Source organism: Natrix helvetica, assembly GCF_964273705.1.
Source record: "Natrix helvetica genome assembly, chromosome: 5".
Classification (NCBI taxonomy): Eukaryota; Metazoa; Chordata; class Lepidosauria; order Squamata; family Natricidae; genus Natrix; species Natrix helvetica.
The window spans coordinates 41,373,663-41,393,661 of NC_138551.1; the positions used below are offsets into that span (position 1 = coordinate 41,373,663).

General features: G+C 36.3%; 1 protein-coding gene across 7 annotated transcripts in view; it reads right to left on the bottom strand.

The window, feature by feature from the left end:
* Positions 1 to 304: 304 nt before the first annotated feature.
* Positions 305 to 19,999, bottom strand: part of ANKMY1 (ankyrin repeat and MYND domain containing 1) — a 48,659-nt gene continuing 28,964 nt past the window's right edge. For 5 of the 7 annotated variants that reach the window (XM_081954339.1, XM_081954336.1, XM_081954335.1 and 2 more), the window contains exons 12-18: positions 18,870 to 19,001; positions 17,974 to 18,087; positions 15,851 to 16,016; positions 13,598 to 13,667; positions 12,393 to 12,544; positions 4,675 to 4,719; positions 305 to 1,476 (exon numbers count right to left, since the gene is read on the bottom strand). In XM_081954339.1, the coding sequence (XP_081810465.1) occupies positions 1,274 to 1,476; positions 4,675 to 4,719; positions 12,393 to 12,544; positions 13,598 to 13,667; positions 15,851 to 16,016; positions 17,974 to 18,087; positions 18,870 to 19,001 (882 nt within the window). In that variant the 3' untranslated portion in view covers positions 305 to 1,273. The remainder of the gene's footprint in view (positions 1,477 to 4,674; positions 4,720 to 12,392; positions 12,545 to 13,597; positions 13,668 to 15,850; positions 16,017 to 17,973; positions 18,088 to 18,869; positions 19,002 to 19,999) is intronic. The other 2 variants (XM_081954338.1, XM_081954337.1) reach the window with 1 other exon arrangement.

Sequence of the window (19,999 nt, forward strand, 5' to 3'; positions counted from 1 at the left end):
ATACACTTAATGATAGCTGCAAAAAAGGTCATAACATTGGGTTGGTCATGGGTGACCCAATTTATGACAAGTTAGGACTGTGATGTACAGGCTTCATCATGGGTAATTAGAGGTAATTTAAGTTCAAGGTTTATAGACATTTGACCAATTTCTGGATGCATTACCCCCCCCCCTTTTTATTAAAGGAATAGATATTAACTTCAAGAAACTCACTTCTAAGTAATTATACACGTAAGTGCCATGTTATATAAACATAAAATATTTTATTTATATTCACAACTAAAATAAGAAAACATGTTTTAGAAATAATTCAATTGTGTAATATCTGAAATATATTACAGCAGAGGCATAACAATAGGATACTTCAATATTGTTAATACCATCAGTAGCCTTAAGCAAGATAACTGCTAGCATTTTTTCACCCTCAATTACAAGTATAGACACTGCTGAATTCTACCCCAATTTTTACTGACTGCAATAGGATCTGTAATTGAAAAGATCACTAATAATGCGATGTTTCAGTACCAAGCCTACAGGGGATCTCATATAAAAACAATTGCCTCATTCAATAACACTGTAAGTTTTCCAACTAAGCTTCAACTAAAATAAGATGTGTGCTTTTTTATTACTCTGAACAGAAACTTTTAATCGTGAATTCTACCAGTTTAATGCTGCAAATCAGATTTCAAGGATATGATTTTAAAAGTCACCACTCACAGATGACTGAGAGCTGGGTGCTTCTAAGAGCTTGTGGAACAGTTTCCTTTGTTTCTGTCAACTGAACAGATGAAACAATTGCTTCAGCTCCTAACTCATATGCATTTAAAGTCAATAAAAACTGATTCTCTCTGGTTTCTGAAATCCCTGGAAGCACAGTAACAGAAAGATACATGCATTTACGCTAGTACTAGAACCATCAACTGCTTGGCAAAAATCACATCGTTGTGGAAACTAAGCAGCACATCGAGTTAAACAATTATGAGGGTTAATGTTACGCATCAGCTGAGGACCTTGAAAGACCCGATGACGACAGAAATGTATCACCAGAAGAATCATTCTATCTTCCCAAGTTAATGTGTGGTAAACTTTACTATATTCTTTTTAAAAAATAATTTCATATTTACCAGGCATTTGTTTAAACTGGTTCCCCAAAACAACACAAGAGTACCCCATTTCTTAATTTATGTCTTAAAAACAAATCTTTCTTTTCACCCTTCCTTATGCAGCATTTTGAACATCAAATTTACCAGACCTGCATCATGAAAAATAACATCTAAATGAAACTATAGTTTCCAGTGTAAGGGAGATCTGCGTGACTGCTGGCCTGCACAGGAGTTCGTCGTCTTCTATCATGTTTCCACTTTTCTATGTCTTCCTTTTTATGACTGGCTGTTGCTTGTTTCTTTGCTTTAGTGTCTTTTGATTTTACGTATTGAACAGACACTTTTGATTTAACGCTGGCTTTGCGCTGTCTCACTGCCAGAAAGAACAGATAGACAATTAGCATTTTTCAAAGCAGATTATAATAGTTATTTAATTATATTTCTATGCACATAGGCACCAAATTAGAAAAACGTAACTCAGTGCACAACTAAGAAAACATAAACCCTGCCTTCCTCTCATCCCAGTGTAGATTATACAGCTGAGTTCTAAACTCATCCAAGTTTCAATAACCTCGATTTATGATAAGCAATCAAAGTGCCTCCTGGTGGTCACTATAATGGACACGGGCTGTCATTTTATTATGATCTGATCTGATCTCACAACCGTAGAAGACAGGTTGATATAATTGTCCAAGTCCTGCTGGCGAGTTAATCTTCAGCTGTCTCTTTACCTGGCCCATCTGTCTGCAACAGCATTTCTTTCCATATTATACTCACCACCCTCCACTTTCTCTTACCCAAGCATACATACAGTACATATATACACATTGCATTTATACCCCATATAGTCCTAATTGTCTCCTGGAAATTTAAGAACACTGTTTAATCATAAACACCTCCTCTCTTAGAAGTCCATGAAGAAAAAGGTAAGTGGAAAACAAAAAGTTATCGAACATATTTCAAAAATCGCTCCAGCAGGACAACCCTCAATATAAAACAAGCCTTTTCATAGTTGCTGTTTTATTGGAGAACAACAAAGGCTAGGAAAGAAAAGGTAGGAAAGAAACACAATGCAAAAAAAAAATCCACAATGCAGATAATGTGTGCAAGCAGAGCAGTCAGCATGACACGCTGACAAGAGTTAACTTCTTTCTTTTATGACGGCTGCTAAAACACGTATCATGGTCAGGATTATGAAGCTGAACAGCAGGCTAATTGAATATACAGGCTAAATTTTCACCATTCTACAGTCTACCACTTAGCGTACTTTACTGCATCTATAAATACTTATTCATAATTTTCATGTCAGCTTACAACATACACCATGAAAACATTTCAATTATTCAGAATATGGAACATCAAAATCTAACATAGCTTTGAAACCAACAGTAATAATAAGCAGTACTAGAATATTAGCGCAAGCATCCCATGTATTCACAGTTTAAATGCAAAGTTTATAAAGGGATCAAAGAAGGGATGGGATCTTTCCAGAAATAATATACTGGGATATCAAATCATTCCTATTAGAGAAAAAAATGAAGGGGTATCTTAGATAAAAGTTGTAGATGCACAGGGAGCTTTTGAATTAAATATATATATATATATAGGAAATGGATGATGGGTACAATCATTATGGAGGAAATAGAAAATATCTGTAAAAATAAAAACTACATCTAAGTTTCAAAGGAACAAACAGATGTCATCTCTGATCTTCGAGAAACCATGGACATAACACAGGGCAAGAGAAGGACAAATGCTCTTATCTTCAAAAAGCGAGTAAGAGATGGATAATTACTGATCAGTCAGCAAAACTTGGAACAGTTGATTAAGCAGTTGGTGAGTATTTAAAAAGAATAGATTGGCTAGCAAGAGGTATCATAGGTTTATTAAAAATACATCACCACAAACCTGATATTTACTTTTTCTAATAAAGGGAACAGTTTAATTGACTACAAAATAGTGGTCAGTTAAATTATAGAATAGTGAACATTGATTTCAAATATTTGATGAAGCCTTTAATGAAGTCCATGGCAGTGTAGAGATGCTTAAACAACTATACCCCCCAAGTATGCATGATTCTGTGTCAGAACTAGAACTTTGGACTTTGTTCTACACCTTTTCCTACTCAACACGTAGTGCAGTAATTTTAGCTGACTTGGATGAGTGATCATGTTGTATGATTATCAAATTTGCAGATGACACACATGGAGAGAAGGAATTACAAACTCTTTAAAAGGCAGCATCAAGATTCAGGAAGTTGTACACACTCTCTCTCTCTCTCTCTCTCTCTCTCACACACACACACACACACACACACACGTGTATGTATGTATGTATGTAATCTATATATTTGTGTGTGTGTGTATGTGTATGTATATATGTATATGTATACATATATAGCCTATGTATCTAGCTGAGAAAAATCCAAGCCATTTGTATATGATGGAGACTACAGTTCTGAGCAGCCGTATATGTAAAAATAATTAGGGTGTCTTGGGGAATCATATGGCAAACAGGAACTAAAATGGTGATGCAGCTACAAAAAAACCAAATGCAATTCTAGATCTATCCAGCAAAGTATTTTAGGAAGGACAATAATAAACTGGACATTGTCCAGAAAAATCACATGATTGATATATCATATTCTGGAAGAAAAAGTTTATGAAGCACTGGATATAAGTTCTGTTTAGAGAAAAGATAAATGCAGGAGGATGTGATATCTTTAGGTTATCTAAATGTCTCTGAAACGTTGGCTTTTTCCTTAGGCATGGATTTGGGCTGGATGGCAAGTCTCTTATAGGATTGTATATGCTAATCTGAATAATTTCTCCTAGGGATGTACATCATTCTTTCCTTTTTTATTGCTCTTATTATTGTTTTTGTGTTATACACTGGCCATAGTTTTTAGGGAAAATACATAGATACATAGATACATACATAGATACATACATACATACATGCATACATACATACATACATATTTCTGAGTTCTTCCAGAAGAGAGGCTAAGAACAAATGTGTTTAAATTACTAAAAATAGATTTTGGTTGGACAACAGGAAAGATCTAATGATAAGGGTCAATGGAATAGACTATTTTGCAAGGTGGAGAACTACTTCACTTGAAATATTTAAACAAAGATATATGGCCATCTTTTGAATATGTTGCAGCAATGTCTTCTGATCAAAAGGTTGAACTAGATGATTACCAAGATCCCTTGCAACCCTATGTTCTAAGACTCTGTTTCAGAGGTGGGTTTCTACCGGTTCGCACCAGTTTGGGCGAACCGGTAGTGATAATTTGGCCTGGGTCGCAGAATCGGCAGTGACCCAAGCTTGCCACGCCCCCAAACCAGTTCTCCGGTCTCCACTGCCATTGCCAGCATGTTTTTTATTAGGTTTTCATGGTCTTGCGCATGCACAGAACAATTTATACTGAACTGGGCATGCGCGCGCAAAGCAAACTGGTACGAGGGCAGGTAGGAACCCACCCCTGCTCTGTATAAAACAACATTATTATGTGAAACAAAAACAACACCAAATGTGATTAATGAAAGAATGGGAATTTACTTACCCTCCCTAACAGATGGGACTACTTCTTCAGGCGGAGGTGCACTCTCTTTTGCAGCAATAAAATAAGTTAGAAAGACATTTCAGAATGCTCAATAGATATGAAATAAGGTTATGTATGCCTCAAACAACCTGTATGTCTGTGTAGGTCAAAATCCAATAATGTGATTTGTTTTTTATTAAATTAAAAGTTACAAAAAAATCTGATTCTCTTAAATACATTCCTAAAGTACATGGCAATATTTTCAACATAAGTAACAGAGTAAATATAATTTTAGACATTACATTTTATACATTAAAATATTTTCTGCAGTTACCTTAATCCACATACACATGAACAATTTAGTGTCTTAAAACCCCTTAATTCCAATTGCATTCTTCAAAAGGAAAAGTTAAAATAAAATAGTCTTAAAGAGATACAGACTATTCCTTAGAAGTAAATATTTATATGAACCAGTAGCTGGCTCCTCAAGCCAGCAGCTATCCTCAGCTGAGTGTCAAAAAAACAAAAGAAACAAATACAACTATCGCAGCACGGTACAGCTTTATTCATGCTGCTACAAATGCCATCTTGATTTTTCAATGCTCTATAGGATATCACATCATGTTTTTTTTAATATTGTCCTCCTGTGGAAAATCTATTTTTGTACATAAACATGAAGACAATATAGATATGTACTACTAACAGCGTTCATGTGTCCATGTTCTCAGGTTACCACATCACAGATTACTGGAAATTCTATACATTAATATCAACACTTAAAAAATACATTTTCTAGTAATTTAAATCATTTGAATCATATTCTACTAAAATCGTTCAGGCATTCATATGATGAGATTTATGTCCTTATCGCCATTCTGAAGAAGCACCGGATAATGCAGCTTTCAAGATAGGTTTAGCTGATCTGAACTATGGAGATCTCACTGTAGCAAACATGGTGAAAAAGATGAACGAACCACTATAAAAAAACTGAGTTCAAATACACGCCTCAGCATGAAAATATTGATTGATCCACAATTCTGGATAGTGAAATTATCACTACTGAAGGAGGCTATAATACTGAAAGACAAACTTAATTGTAGTAAGTGCTTCTGAGGAAAGAACTGCATAATCTCAATCTTCTCAATCTTTTGCTTTGTATTAACTGCTTTCATCTTACTTTCTTCTGATAAGAACTAGGATGATAACCAAACTCATATTTGATTTTCAGACTGTTTGATGCAAGCTTGATCCAATATCTTTGTGAGCAAATAGATTTTATCACAATCTGGAAAATTTAACATTAACCTCAGTATTAAACAATTTCCTTCCACAGAGTGTGGAAACTTCATTAATATTGTTAGTAGCACACTTTTATGTTCATTAGCCACTTCTTAGCAACTGGGAGGGGGAAATGGGGGAACAAAGTTCTGGAAGAAAAAAAACGCAAATACAGAGGGATGCTCTGTAACTCCCTTTTGGGGAACATGTCAGTTTCCCACATTGTTGGGTGATACAAAATTTAGGCTTGATCTGACAAAATGGCAGAAAACAAATACAAAACTGAGAGAAATATGAGTGGATGCCACAAAATGTTTTTTGAAATTTGCTCAATTTGAATCCCTTTAACACAAGCTTGGCTTGGTAGAACAAAACAGTCTAAAACCAATAGAAAATGTTGGCCATAGTTGTGATCAACTACATTACATTACTAATAGGTTGCTCTATAGCTTGAAGAGAAGTCAGTGAGCCACATAGTGCAGTAATGGGCAAACTACATTTCAGAGGGAAAATAGTACAATACTGGTACAAAACTTTCATATAGATTTTGAATAAGTCAAGGAATATTGCTTTGGTAAAAGTTTCTTCTAAACGCCAATCTAAAACGTTGGTATCTTCTGGCCGTGAGGGACATAATACGTGGGCTTCGTAGAACAAACAAAACAAAACAGGTACAAATTTTTGGAACAGGCTGTGTGTTGAAACCAAATTTGCAGTTTAGAGTTAGCTGCTGCATTCTTTATTAATACTAAAACATAGGACAACCAATGAAGCTTGAAGCTGACTTTGGTGATTTGAAGATACAAAAAGAAAAGTTCTCACATAGCACAATTCATTACATGATGTTGTGAAAACTAGTCATTTGGTTAGCTCCAGAAAGGGACTATATATATTTTGCTGGCTTTATGCCTCTTTCAGAGTATGAAGAAGATGAAATCCAGAGGGTGAAAAACTTAGAGGAAGACAACAGTATTATATTGATGTCCTGCTCATGTGCTTTCCCAGTCATAGCTGATTGATCACTGTGGAACTAATCTTTTGCTTTACAATACCCATTTTATATGCAGACATGAAATTTCCTTATTTCAGTTTCCGGAAGCTTGGAAAATGCTTTGCTTTAGTTTATCCATCCACATGAGATTTTGATATCGTATTCTTCATGGAATCTTTTGCTTTATCTTCGTTGACTATATCATTTTGAGAAATACACCATGTACTGTAGGTTTCTAGATCAAATTCTAAATTTTAATCTTAAAAACCCCTTCAAGAAAACACACACTTGCCAAAATAAAATAAAGAAAAATCATGTACAGTCCAGGCACACTTGTCACCTAGCTTTATACACAGTCCATATACTAATAAATTTCTTCTTGCATGGTTCTGTCCTTGCTTCTTCGTTTGAATGAAGACTTATCTTGCCTTTAAAGTCATTCTCCTAACAATCTTTTGCCATCTTTCCAAATCAGGTTTTCAATGAATCCTGCTTTTATATTTCAAGAGTTCAGTTTTTCCTGCAATTTTAATCTTATATGTTTGTACATTAAAGTGGTCAGGAAAGTAACAATTCATTTTATTTTTGTTCTCTTTAACTTGTTCTAAAGATGAGAGAAAGCATATTCTGCCCAATTAAAGTAACCACATGAAATAATTTGCTCCCCATTATAAGCAACAGTGTCCTTGTGTTCAATATAGGGTTGTTGTTTTTTTTGACACTGCAAAAAGTAGTCCATTGCCAAAACTGAAACAGATTTAAATCAGTACAGATTAAAAAATTAATTTACATCATACAAGATGTAAGATAAATGATCACAGGAAAACTAAACATGTATATTTGATTCACAGTGAATTAGATCAGCATTAAATGCTTCTTAATATTATTAAAACATAATATTTACAAAGAAATTATCTGGGAATGAGAATTATCTATCAAAGAAGTAGTTTATAGTTATAGTTTATAGTTTATTTAATTTATAGACCGCCCCCTCTCCCCGTAGGGACTCGGGGCGGTGAATGGCAGTTCCAAGTGCTACTTAAGAATGAAGGTGGTATAAAGACATTTATGTCAGCATCTCAAACCACTACTTCAGGATTGTTTATAGCTTCCCTATAATAGCACTCATGTGGGAACTTTAATGCCTGAATTAAATCTAAGTAATATAATTATTATTTTTAATATAGTATGTAATTCTGCAGATGTTTCCCAGTAGGGCAGTAAAATGGACCACCCATATCTTAAAAAGCTACACTTTGTTGGATATTGTTGGTACACACATCTGAATTTCTTTTTTAAAAAATGTGTATGCTAAGTGAAAGCCAAAAGACATTGAATGTTAGCCCACAAAATGTTAGGTAAAATAAGCATAGGAGAGAAGATTGGAACAACTAAGTACCTAAAATATGTAGGAATATGCAGGAACTACCATATTTTCCGGAGTATAACATGCACCAGAATATAAGACGCCCCAAGATTTTGAAGAGGCAAATTAAAAAAAAAAAGTTTTTGCTCTCTGCAGACAGCCCGTTTTTCACAAAAACAGGACCATTTTTTTTTTCAAAAGAGGCATGAATAGTCTTTAGGAGGCTTGTAGAGTGCCCGTTTTTCGCTCATTTCTGCTCTCTCCAGCCCCCAGGAGCACTCTGAAAGCCTCCTAAAGGCTATGCACGGCCATTTTGGTGAAGTGGGCGGGATTTTGGGAAGCAAGAAATGCTGTATTCAGTGTATAAGACGCACCCAGATTTTCAGCCGCTTTTTGAGGGTAAAGGGTGCATCTTATACTCCGAAAAATATGGTAGGTTCAAATGATATACACTGGGAAGTCATTATCCATTTGTCTTACATAATCTAACTCCATTCCAAATTTTGCCTAGGTTACCATCTTCCTATTAAGGACAGTTATCCATCTGAAATGAAGCCAAGGGAAGAATAAATGATGCTTCCAAAATTAAGGATTTAACTAGCCATAGTTTCATTTTTAAAAGAAATGTTCTATACAGTACGGCAAATAAGAAGATGCAACATGAAACAAACTTTGAATCAGAAAGCTAAGCACTCAGACCTGAACTATACTACCATAGAAAGAAGAGTAGAACTATAGTAGTCAATAGTGATGAAATAAATCAAAGTGCATCACATTGGTCCAGAATGCAGTGGCCCGTGCAGTGTTGGGCGCATCTACATTAATCCATGTTATATCTCCATTGCGCAAGTTGCATTGGTTCCTTCAGGTACCAATTCACAGTAGTAGTTACTGCCTTTAAGCCTACATGGCACAGGACCAGGTAATTTGCAGGACTATCTCTCCCTGAGGACACCTCCACCATATCTGATATGATAGGCACACTCTTGGTCCCTTCCCTTAAATGCTGCCATCTTATGGGACCTATGAAATGTGTCTTCCCCTGTTCTATGGAACACTTCCGCCAAAGATCGAGCAGCCCCCTACCCTTTTGATCTTCCAAAAAGCACTTAAGACCTGGTGGTTTTCCCTAGGGTTGAGATGAGATTGAAACTGGCAAACCTGTTGAGAGCTGCATGGGAAAGTTTATCTGTAGTGCCAGGTATTTTTTTCTTTGTTTCTTTGTTTTAATGCTTTTCTTTCACTGTTGAGATATGTATGTATGTATATATGTATGTATGTAAGTAAGTAAGTAAGTAAATTTTACTGCGGATTTTATATGTGTATTGTTCAAGTTACTGTTTCAATTTAAGTTTGGTTTAGCTGAGTTGTTTTCATAAAGGTTAGGTTTTCGTAAGGATAAGTAACAGTTGACGTTTACAGATACAGATAACCAATTTTGTTATGGTTATACGTCATTATACATGATGCATAATGACAATAAAGGCTATACTAATGATGGTGAAACTTTTCGGCACCAAGTGCCCAAACCGGAAAGCGTGTGCGTGCGCACTCATGTGCACCAGAGCACCAGAAACCCGAAGGCCAGCTGATTGGTGTGCATGCGCGGGCCAGCCACCTCTTCTTTGGGTTTCCGGCATTCCAGTGCGCACAAAGAACAGCTGGCCGGCGAGCAAGCGAGTGCCGGAAACCAGAAGAGCAGTTGACAATGGCACACTTGCCCACAGATAAGGCTCTGCATGCCATCTCTGGCATGTGTGCCACAGGTTCACCATCACGGGGTTATACTATACTAATTAAATGAAATGAAATGAAACAAGATTACTTACATTTTATTTATTTATTTTTTGTAATAATTTTTTATTGTTTTTGTCTTTTCATCACATATTACAATCTTTATATCAACAGTTTGTACAATGTTACATCGTCATATCTATGTATGTTTTCCTCTCTTTCCTCTCGGTATTACAATCATTATGTCATCTTATCTATACATTTTTATGATATTTTACATATTTACCTACTTTTATATACAGTTCTGTGTTTATTTATGTATATTGTTTTCGGCTTAATTGTTATTCTTATTTTCCAACCATTCATACCACTTATTCCAAATTTCGTAGTATTCCGATTCTTCTTTGTCCTTTAATTTTAGGGTTAATTTGTCCATCTCTGAACAATCCAGGGTTTTTTTTATCACTAATTCGTCTGGCGGTGTATTATTTTGCTTCCAGCATTGGGGAAAGGCAATTCTAGCTGTGGTTAATATATGTGTTAGTAGATATTTAATTTTTTTTTGTGTAGTTCCCTTTAATTATTCCTAGTAAGAAGGTTTATACTTTATTTGTTCCCCCGTAATTTCTTGTGCCCACTTCCAGATTCTTTTCCAATATTTTTGCGATTCCGGGCAGGTCCACCACATGTGGTAGTAGGTCCCTTGTTCTTTTTACATTTCCAACAGGTTGGTTTCAGTGTTGGGTACATTTTTTCCAATCTTGTTGGTGGTAGGTGCCAACGATAAAACATTTTGTATATATTTTCTTTCAGTGTTGCTGATCTCGTTAATTTATAATTTATATTCCAAATTTTTTCCCAATCCGCTAGATCTATATTATAACCAAAATTTTTGGCCCATGCTATCATACAGCCTTTAACTATTTCTTCTTCTAAGTTTATTTCTAGCAAATATTTATACATTTTCGTTATAAATTTGTTTTCAGGGTCAATTAACATTTTGTCTATTTGTTGTAGCTCTGTATATATTCCATATTCTTTTATATCTTTTTTATATCTTGATTGTAATTGGAGGTATGGCCACCAATCTATATTGATATTGTTCTATTTTAGTTCTTGGTTCGTTTTCAGATTCCCCTGGTTATCTAAAATTTCACTATACCTAACCATTTTTGATAGATCTAGCGTACTGGGGTGTGTCATGGCTTCCATGGTGGAAAGCCATGCCGGTATTTTCATATAGTGTTTTGCTTTAATTTTGTTCCAGACCTGAATCAATGCTTCTCTAATGTAATGTGCATGGAAATATTTTTGCTTCTTTTTACTCTCTTCCCATAAGAAAAAGTGCCATCTTGCTTGCAGGTCATGGCCTTCTATTGCTAACATTCTTTTGTTTTTTAAATTTATCCAATCTTTAATCCAAATTAGTGCTGCTGCATTATAGTAGAGTTCCCAGTCAGGTAGCCCCATACCACCTCTGCTTCTATCGTCCTGTAATGCTTTCAGTTTTATCCTAGCTTTTTGCCCGTTCTCCTCTATAGTTTAGGTACGTCTTTTCCCAGCCTGTAGCTCTCCGCTGTTTTCACTTAATACAATAATAATACAATAATAATAATAATACAATAATAATACAATAGTACAGTTGGAAGGGACCTTGGAGGTCTTCTAGTCCAACCCCCTGCCTAGGCAGGAAACCCTATACCATTTCAAACAAATGGCTATCCAACATCTTCTTAAAGACTTCCAGTGTTGGGGCATTCACAACTTCTGGAGGCAAGCTGCTCCACTGATTAATTGTTCTGTCAGGAAGTTTCTCCTCAGTTCTAAGTTGCTTCTCTCCTTGATTAGTTTCCACCCATTGCTTCTTGTTCTGTCCTCAGGTGCCTTGGAGAATAGCTTGACTCCCTCTTCTTTGTGGCAACCCCTGGCAACTTGTATCAGGCATTGCAACAATGTAGCAAAAGTTGATTCAATTCTCTTCCTTCCTTCTTCTATTTAGTGGTTTGCCGAGGCTTCAGGTCCACCATTCAGTGAAGCAAGCGGCGAACGCTTACACGTTGGGTTAAAAAGGGTATCCCCGGTCCTAACGGGCGATCGCCTTCCGCCTCGTTCGTTCTGGGGTATCCCTACTTCTCCGCTTCACCCTACAAGCTCAGCGTATCCCCCTGGGGGATCCTCCAAACGTGTATATCGGGGTTCGAAGAGCAGAGCCCTGCTTTCTTCCCCGCACTTACCTCCACGTCACCACCGGAAGTCCTTAGATTGCTTACATTTTAAGGACACTTTGTTTCTTTCTAGAATAAATAATTTCAACATTTTTGCATCCTATCTCAGTCTTTCTTTGTTCTGCATGCTATCAGCCCCACCTACCTGTTTGTAAACATTCTCGCTTATGCCGGTCATTCCAAGCCTTGACTTTGCAAGACTTGCTACAAGTGAAGATCTCATAACAATGTAGACAAGGTGTAAGGGTCACACCAACAGATCGTCCACACTGGTAGCAGTATTTAAAAAAGAGTAATCTGTTAAAAAAATGTGGTTACAAGATCAGAGATGTAATATGTAATTTTTTTGGAACACACACATAACAAAGACAAATATTAAAAAGTTGGAATATATATGATTCTGTGCATCCAGAGTTTTAATCTTCAACACTTATTTTCTTATGTCGCGATTCTAAAGTTATTTCAATAATTTTCTATCAAATACCCGTACTGTCTTTTAATCTTCTAATTAAGATCCCCCAAATTAAAAGTTTTGTGGGCTTGTCAATATATACAGTCAATAAGCAACTTTTACCAGTGCTTAAGTTTCTTAATATTTTTTTCAGCTAATCATTTTTACATCATCGCACTCGAAAGAAATCTGAACACTGACTTGCAGAAATTGGAGAAATACACAATAAACCAGTTATGAACTTTATGTCCAACGTGTATATATGTATGTCTGTGTGGGTATATATCAGAGGTGGTATTCAGCCAGTTCTGACAGGTTCTGGGGAACCAGTAGTGGAAATTTTGAGTAGTTTAGAGAACCGGCAAATACGTTGGCCCCGCCCCCACTGTTTCCCACTCTCCCAGCTCATCTTCTTTTGTTGCCCTGAACAGGAGAACGGAATTGGAAAGGAGATTAGTGGGATAGGGAGACAATGGGGATTTTGCAGTAATGTTCCCCCAGGAGTGGGGAGGGAATGGGGATTTTGCAGTATCCTTCCCTGCCACATCCACAAACCAATACCCACAAAGCCACACCACGCCCACAAAGCCATGCCCACAGAACCGTTAGTAAAAAAGTTTTGAATCCCACCACTGGTATATACATGTATTTGCATTAATACATCTATATATACAAATACTATATATAAACAAAACATAGCAACAATATTATATATATATACACATACATACATACATACATACATACATACATACATACATACATACATACATACATACGCAGCAGAATACTCGATCGATATGTCTGGTTCCATTAGTGATGACAACAATACTAAAACCAACTATCACAATCATCTATAAGTACAACAAGCAAATTAAATTTTGATTCGTAGGACTTACTTTGCTGAATCTGTGTCTGGTAATGGTCCTAAAAAGGGACTTATAGATTTCTTTCTTACTCCTGAAGCAGCTGAAATGCAAATATTATTATTATTGGTTTGTCATATAGTCACATGTTTAGATTGGATTTGGCATTTTTATCTACCTATCAAGTCCTTTCCAAAGACCTAGTATACGCAGATGTTCTTGTTTGATGGTATTAAAGATATTATGGTTCATTGCATAGTCAGCCAGATGTTCGTATATGCCATTTTTATCCACCTTTCGAGTCGTTCCCAAGGCTTGGGTTAGGTAGATGTTATTATTTGCTGGTGTTAAACGTATCATTGCAGTATGTAAGTTGTTCCAACTAATTCCTTTTGCAATTGACTGGTGGTGATTTTGTCAATGCTGAGGATGTTCAAGTGATGCTCCAGAAGTTTTGAGGTTGCACCCAAGGCACCTATAACTAATGGTACTATCTTTGCTTTCTTTTGCCACAATCATTCTATTTCTATTTGCAGGTCATTGCATTTGTGATCTTCTCCAGTTCTTTCTCTTCTATTCTGCTGTCCCCAGGTACTGCCACATCCACTATCCAGACTTCTTTGTCCTTATCGACAATTGTTAAGTCTGGGGTGTTATATAACAGGAGCTTGTCCATTTAAGTGCTAAATTCCCAGAATATGTTACTTCTGTTACATTTTCTATCACTATTTTATGGTCCCACCAGTTCCCCCTTGAAGACAAATTGTATTTCTTGCAAATATGCCAACACACTGTTGTTGCTACTTTGTCATTTTTTATAGTCAGTCTGTGCAATCTTTTTTGCAGCAGCTAATTAAGGGTCCAATGTTTCTTCAGCTTCTTGGCAGAAGTGGCTTTTGCTGTCTGTTGCTGTCTTCTCCAATTCTGGCTTTGCATTTGTTCTTAAGGCTTGGTCTTCTGCAGCCAGTATTATCACCTTTGTTTCTTTCTTCAATTTTCCTGCTCTTAGACATTACCGGGTCTTGTTGTTATTTATTTTTCCTGCTTTTTTTTAAAGTGTACTGGCCATATAAAATTTTGCCTTGCCATATCTCTTTCCTATTCTTCATTGGGTATTTCTTGAAGGCCAGTTTGGTCTCTTCACAACTCAGTATGCCTGCATTATTGAATATGCTAGCTTTAATATATCATCTTCACTGTCCTTCAGATATTCTTCCAATGCCCTTTTTTCTTCTTTGTCTGATGTGCTTGCAACATTATTCACCTATTTTCCTTGATAAGTACAATCTGTCAAAATTGATGTGTGTATGAAGGGCATAATTCATAGCCATTATTATTATTATTATTATTTGGACTTTCTATTCAGGGATTTTAGTTCTGCTTGACTCCAGCTGTACATTTAATGACTGGAATTACCCAGGTTAGTTGTCTTGATATCTCTTCAGCTGAATTTGGACTGTAAACTCTTCATTACTCTCATATTGTATTCGTTTCTAACCTCCTTCTTGATTACAGTGTGCATGATGTTGTCAACTTAAAGGATGCTCAGGTGTTTATAGTGATCATCTTCATCTAGTCTCTTGATGTTATTTCTATAGAGTATCTTGATCTGTTCAATTTTCACTATTTTTGCCCCATTATAATTGGCTGCACAGTCAACCAGATGTCCATGCTGAATTTGGCCTTTCTGACCACTTATTATTAAAACTGATTTCATGAGAGCTGTTGTTGCTTTTCTAAATGCCAGAATCAATCTTATTTTTTCTGAATTGTTAGCAGTATTAGTCATTTTTTAAATAAAAAAATAGAAGCCAAACAAATTTCAATGTCTGAGCATGAAATTAAAGGATTGCATATAAGTCTCAACATCTTTAGCTTCCTTTTTGTCTCAGCATAGTATATCTTGTCAATACAAAATATAACAAGATGGTATCATATTATCACATTCCCCAGATGATAGGAGGAAAGTTGACAATGAATCCCAATTTAAACTTTTTAGGTTCATATTCTTAAATAATCTCCAGATGCAAGAAAACACCTCTGCCCTAAGAATTCTAATCCAAGTTTAGAATTCCTTTATATATATATAAATATAAATATAAAAAGGCAACATTAAAAATAAAAATATGGGTTTCTGCCTGGATGGTTTTCTGTGATGAGCCGAAAGGACAGGAAGAGGGAGGATTGAGCTCCCTCCCATATTAGGTCATACCAGGGGTTGTAACACAAACACACACACACATAATATATATATATATATTATTTTAAAATCTAACTTGGACTCACCAATTTTGATTTTCCTAAGTTCTTCTTCATCCCACTGTTTTTCTTTTTCAATGACAGTCTCACGAATCCGGTCACTGAGAAAATCCAGCATCTTTCGTCGAAATGCACATGTTTCCCTCTCTAATGGTGACAGAGAATGGAGGGGAGTATGCAACAGTCTTTTATCCTACAATACATAAGCAGTATTTTTAGTATATAACTAGGAAATGTGCATAAAAATTATAGCTAGCAATAGTACCTAGACTTATATACCACTTCATAGTGCTTTATAGCCCTCTCTAAGCAGTTTAGAGTCAGCATATTGTCCCCAATAATCTGGATCCTCATTTTTACTGATCTTGGAAGGATGGAAGGTTGAGTCAACCTTGAGCAGGTAGAATTGAACTGCTACCAGTTGGCAGAATTAGCCTGCAATACTACATTCTAACCACTGTGCTTGATAATATTGTTTCCTATAATGTAACAATATATTATTTAATTTATAAACAGAAGTGAAATTTGTGTATTTTGATGAAAGCAACTACGAACAAACATCTTTCTATCCATTGTTTCTATCCATTTATTCATGATAATGCAGCACAGTTGTTTTGGCACATGTAGAACTCTGGACAGAAGCACTGATGGTTACTGAAGCATCTCAACTACATTCTAAGTCATCTGTATGCTTGTGAAACACAGCAGGTTTACTTACTCCCAGACAGTATCACCAAATGTTGATCAAAGTACATAGATCAAATGAGAAACCAGTCTTCAAAAATTGCAAAAGTATATATGTAATACACTTCAAAATAAGCAATGTGTAAAATGCAAAGAGGAATAAGACGTATTAAATAAATGACATTCAAGAAAAAAAGAAAGGGAAAGGAAATCTAAATAAATCTCATTTATATCAACACCATTCACCAGACCTTTCTGTTTACAAATCACCCTTGTTTACATCACATTTATATATCTATTGCCACAACACTTTTCTATGAGCTTCTTACATTTCTCAACGATCAGTTCAATTTAACCATGACTTTCTCAATCATTCTCTTCTCAACCATTCTTTAAGACTATGATGGCGAATGTATGGCACACGTGCCACAGGTGGCATGTGGAGCCATTTGTTAGGGCATGCGAGGCATTGCCCTTGGGCCTTCTTTTAAGGCCGTTTTTCGACCTCTGGAGGCTTCCTTGAAGTCTCCAGAGCCTTCCTGAAGGCTCCGGGAGGGTGAAAAAAGGCCCTACAAGCAAACCCGAAGTCCGTTCCCGAACTTCCAGTTTGCCTGTAGGGCCGTTCTCCAGAGCACAAAAATACGGCCCTACAGGCAAACTGGAAGTTCGGGAACGGACTTCGGGTTTGCTTGTAGGGCCTTTTTTCACCCTCCCGGAGCCTTCAGGAACTTCCCTGAAGGCTCCGGAGGGGGGAAAACAGCCCTACAGCCAAACCGGAAGTGACTTCTCTGAAGGCTGCAGAGGGCAAAAAATGGTTCTACGGGCAACCCAGACGTGACTTCCGGTTTGGCCATAAGGCTGTTTTTCGCCCTCCTGAAGGCTTCAGAGGGTGAAAAATGGCCCTACCAACAAACCAGAAGTCACTGTTCCCAAACTTCTGGGTTGCCCATAGGGCTGTTTTTCGCCTTCCGGAAGGGAAGCTCCTTCAGGGAAGGTCCTGAAGCCTTTGGAGGGCCTCCGGGGGGGGGCAGAGTCTCTAGAGCCTGGGGAGGGCAAAAAAAGTGCACCAAAAGCGGGCGGTGTCGCGCTTGCATTGCATTATGGGTGTGGGCACGCCCGCACACGACCCCCTTGTGCTCCTCCTGCTTTTGGCACATGATCCAAAAAACGTTAGCTATCACTGCCTTAAGATATTGAATCTTCATTCATTTTCTCCATATAATTGCATCACCTCAACATAGTTCTTTTGTAGTAGTAATTTTTGTATTTGATCCATTAATTAATTCAGCACCCATTCATCTCTTGTCCTACCATAACATTTAAATACCTTATTCAAATTACCTTTAGGCTTTCCTGACATACATGACTCTCACTTCCATATAAACAGTAACAAAAATTTACATTCCTCAAAACACAGGACTATAGATGCCATCAAATTTTGAATTTTCAAACATGGAAAAAGATACCTGATAATATTTGAAATATGCATAGTCCAGAACTGTCCCCATTGCAACTCTACCCTCATCAATAAGAGCAATTGGCAGCAACATATCTGCACCTGCTGCTATTAGAGTATCAATCTAAGTAGAGAAGAAAATAAATGTAGAACATCAAGAGTCATATGCAGCCATTTCCTCCAATGTTACACATAGACAAATCAATATAGTCCAACATGAAGGTCATTGATTTATTGCTAGCATTTATATAGAAATAAGACATAACTATACACATGAACCAACTTGTCTTTAGGAAGATGAACACAATTCAGTTAATGTTTATAAGTATTCACACACATCTACAAACCTAATAACGTTACTTAATTACATTAATCATGTAAAAGCAAATTTGTTAATGTTTCGGTATCTTCTTAAGCCATTATGTTATGATGGGAAACTGAAGTTCTGGATAATCAGATGTATAATTTAATTTGTGTTAAAATTGAACCACAACCAAACTTAATATGGGGATATAGCATTTTTTGCTTGGTGAGGTATAGATAATGAGGTTTTATATATAAATGATTATTTATGTAAGTATACTGGGAAGGCAGGCAGACAAATTGGAGCCATCAGTTTGTCAATGCTGTCTACTGTTCGCTCAACCCCCTTGGTCTCTCAGTCACCCAATATGCTGACCTCCCCCTATAACACTAAAAATCTGCATCAGCTCTATTTTGGATTCTTTGATCCTTGAACCTTTTACAGCCTCTTTTCTCACTTTTTTCCTCAATTCATGGTTTTTCCATCCTGCTTCACCATAATAATGACTTTTATTTTATTTTACTTTTGTTTTGGCAGGGGGTTAGGAAAGTTTACAATCTTTATTTAGAAAAGAGTAACCAAAAATGCAAGACTCTTCTTACCAGTGCCATCTTAGCTGCTATTGTCCCAGTCTGTTCATATGGAGGATTAACAGCAGCACACAAGGCACTTCCAAGACTTTGACTTAAAGGTAGATTTGGATCAGCTCCACCAGCCAGAAGTTCAGCTACTGCCTAAATGTAGGAGAAAGAAAAGAAAATCTTTTTAAACATTCTCCTAAATATTATTGTTTCAGATCTGGGTATAATTTGCCTGAGCAAATTTTGGGCAGGGCTAAAAATGGCCAACATAATATTTTTGTTAGGGATTTAAAGAGAGAAATTTAAAGCAGTGATTTCATCCATTTAATCCGTTTTTTAAAAAATCACCAAAACTGGGAGTTCCACGTGGTTTCAGATAAAGGCACAAAACTATTTTCCCTGCTTCTCCCTTTGTTCTTGTCTGCAGCTAAATATGAGGTTCACACCACAGTAAGGGACTAATTAGATAGGGCAGGTCTTTCAGCAGTAATTTCCTACTCTGGGGTAGCAGAGGGTTCATAGGATGAGCTAAGGCAAGAATATGGTGAGATATGTCTAATTTTGCTAGTTTGCAGCCAAAGGCCAAAGAAAGAAACTGCTTTGCACTGAAACTGTTATGTAAACCTGATTTTTATATATATATACCATATTTTTATGAAAATAGCAAACCTAGGTTAGAACTTGCTGAGGAAAGGATGGCATTGTCAAGCCTTCATATAGTCCATTTTAGGAACAAGCACAAGTCTTTGGCCATGAGATACACTTTTTAACTATTACTATTATCAGCCTCCATGGGTTGCATCAGAAAATAAACACACATTAACACATATTCATATGTATACTCATATTTTTGGAAGGGTATTATGGCATGGCATGATGAAGAGCTATTTATGAACTGAATCATTCCTCTGCATCACCTATTTGTTAAAAAATATCAAATAAATGATATTTATTCATTCGTTTATTTCTATTTATCCATTCAATTAATACTGTTGTCTACTTGACAGATGATTCAGGGTAGCATCATCCAATGCCTGGGAGAAAAGCTAGGTGTTTCGACACTTTCAGAAGGTAGGCAGGCTTTAAAAATTGTAGCAAAATTCTACAATATTAATTTTATTTTTATGTAATTTCATTGTATTTATACTTTC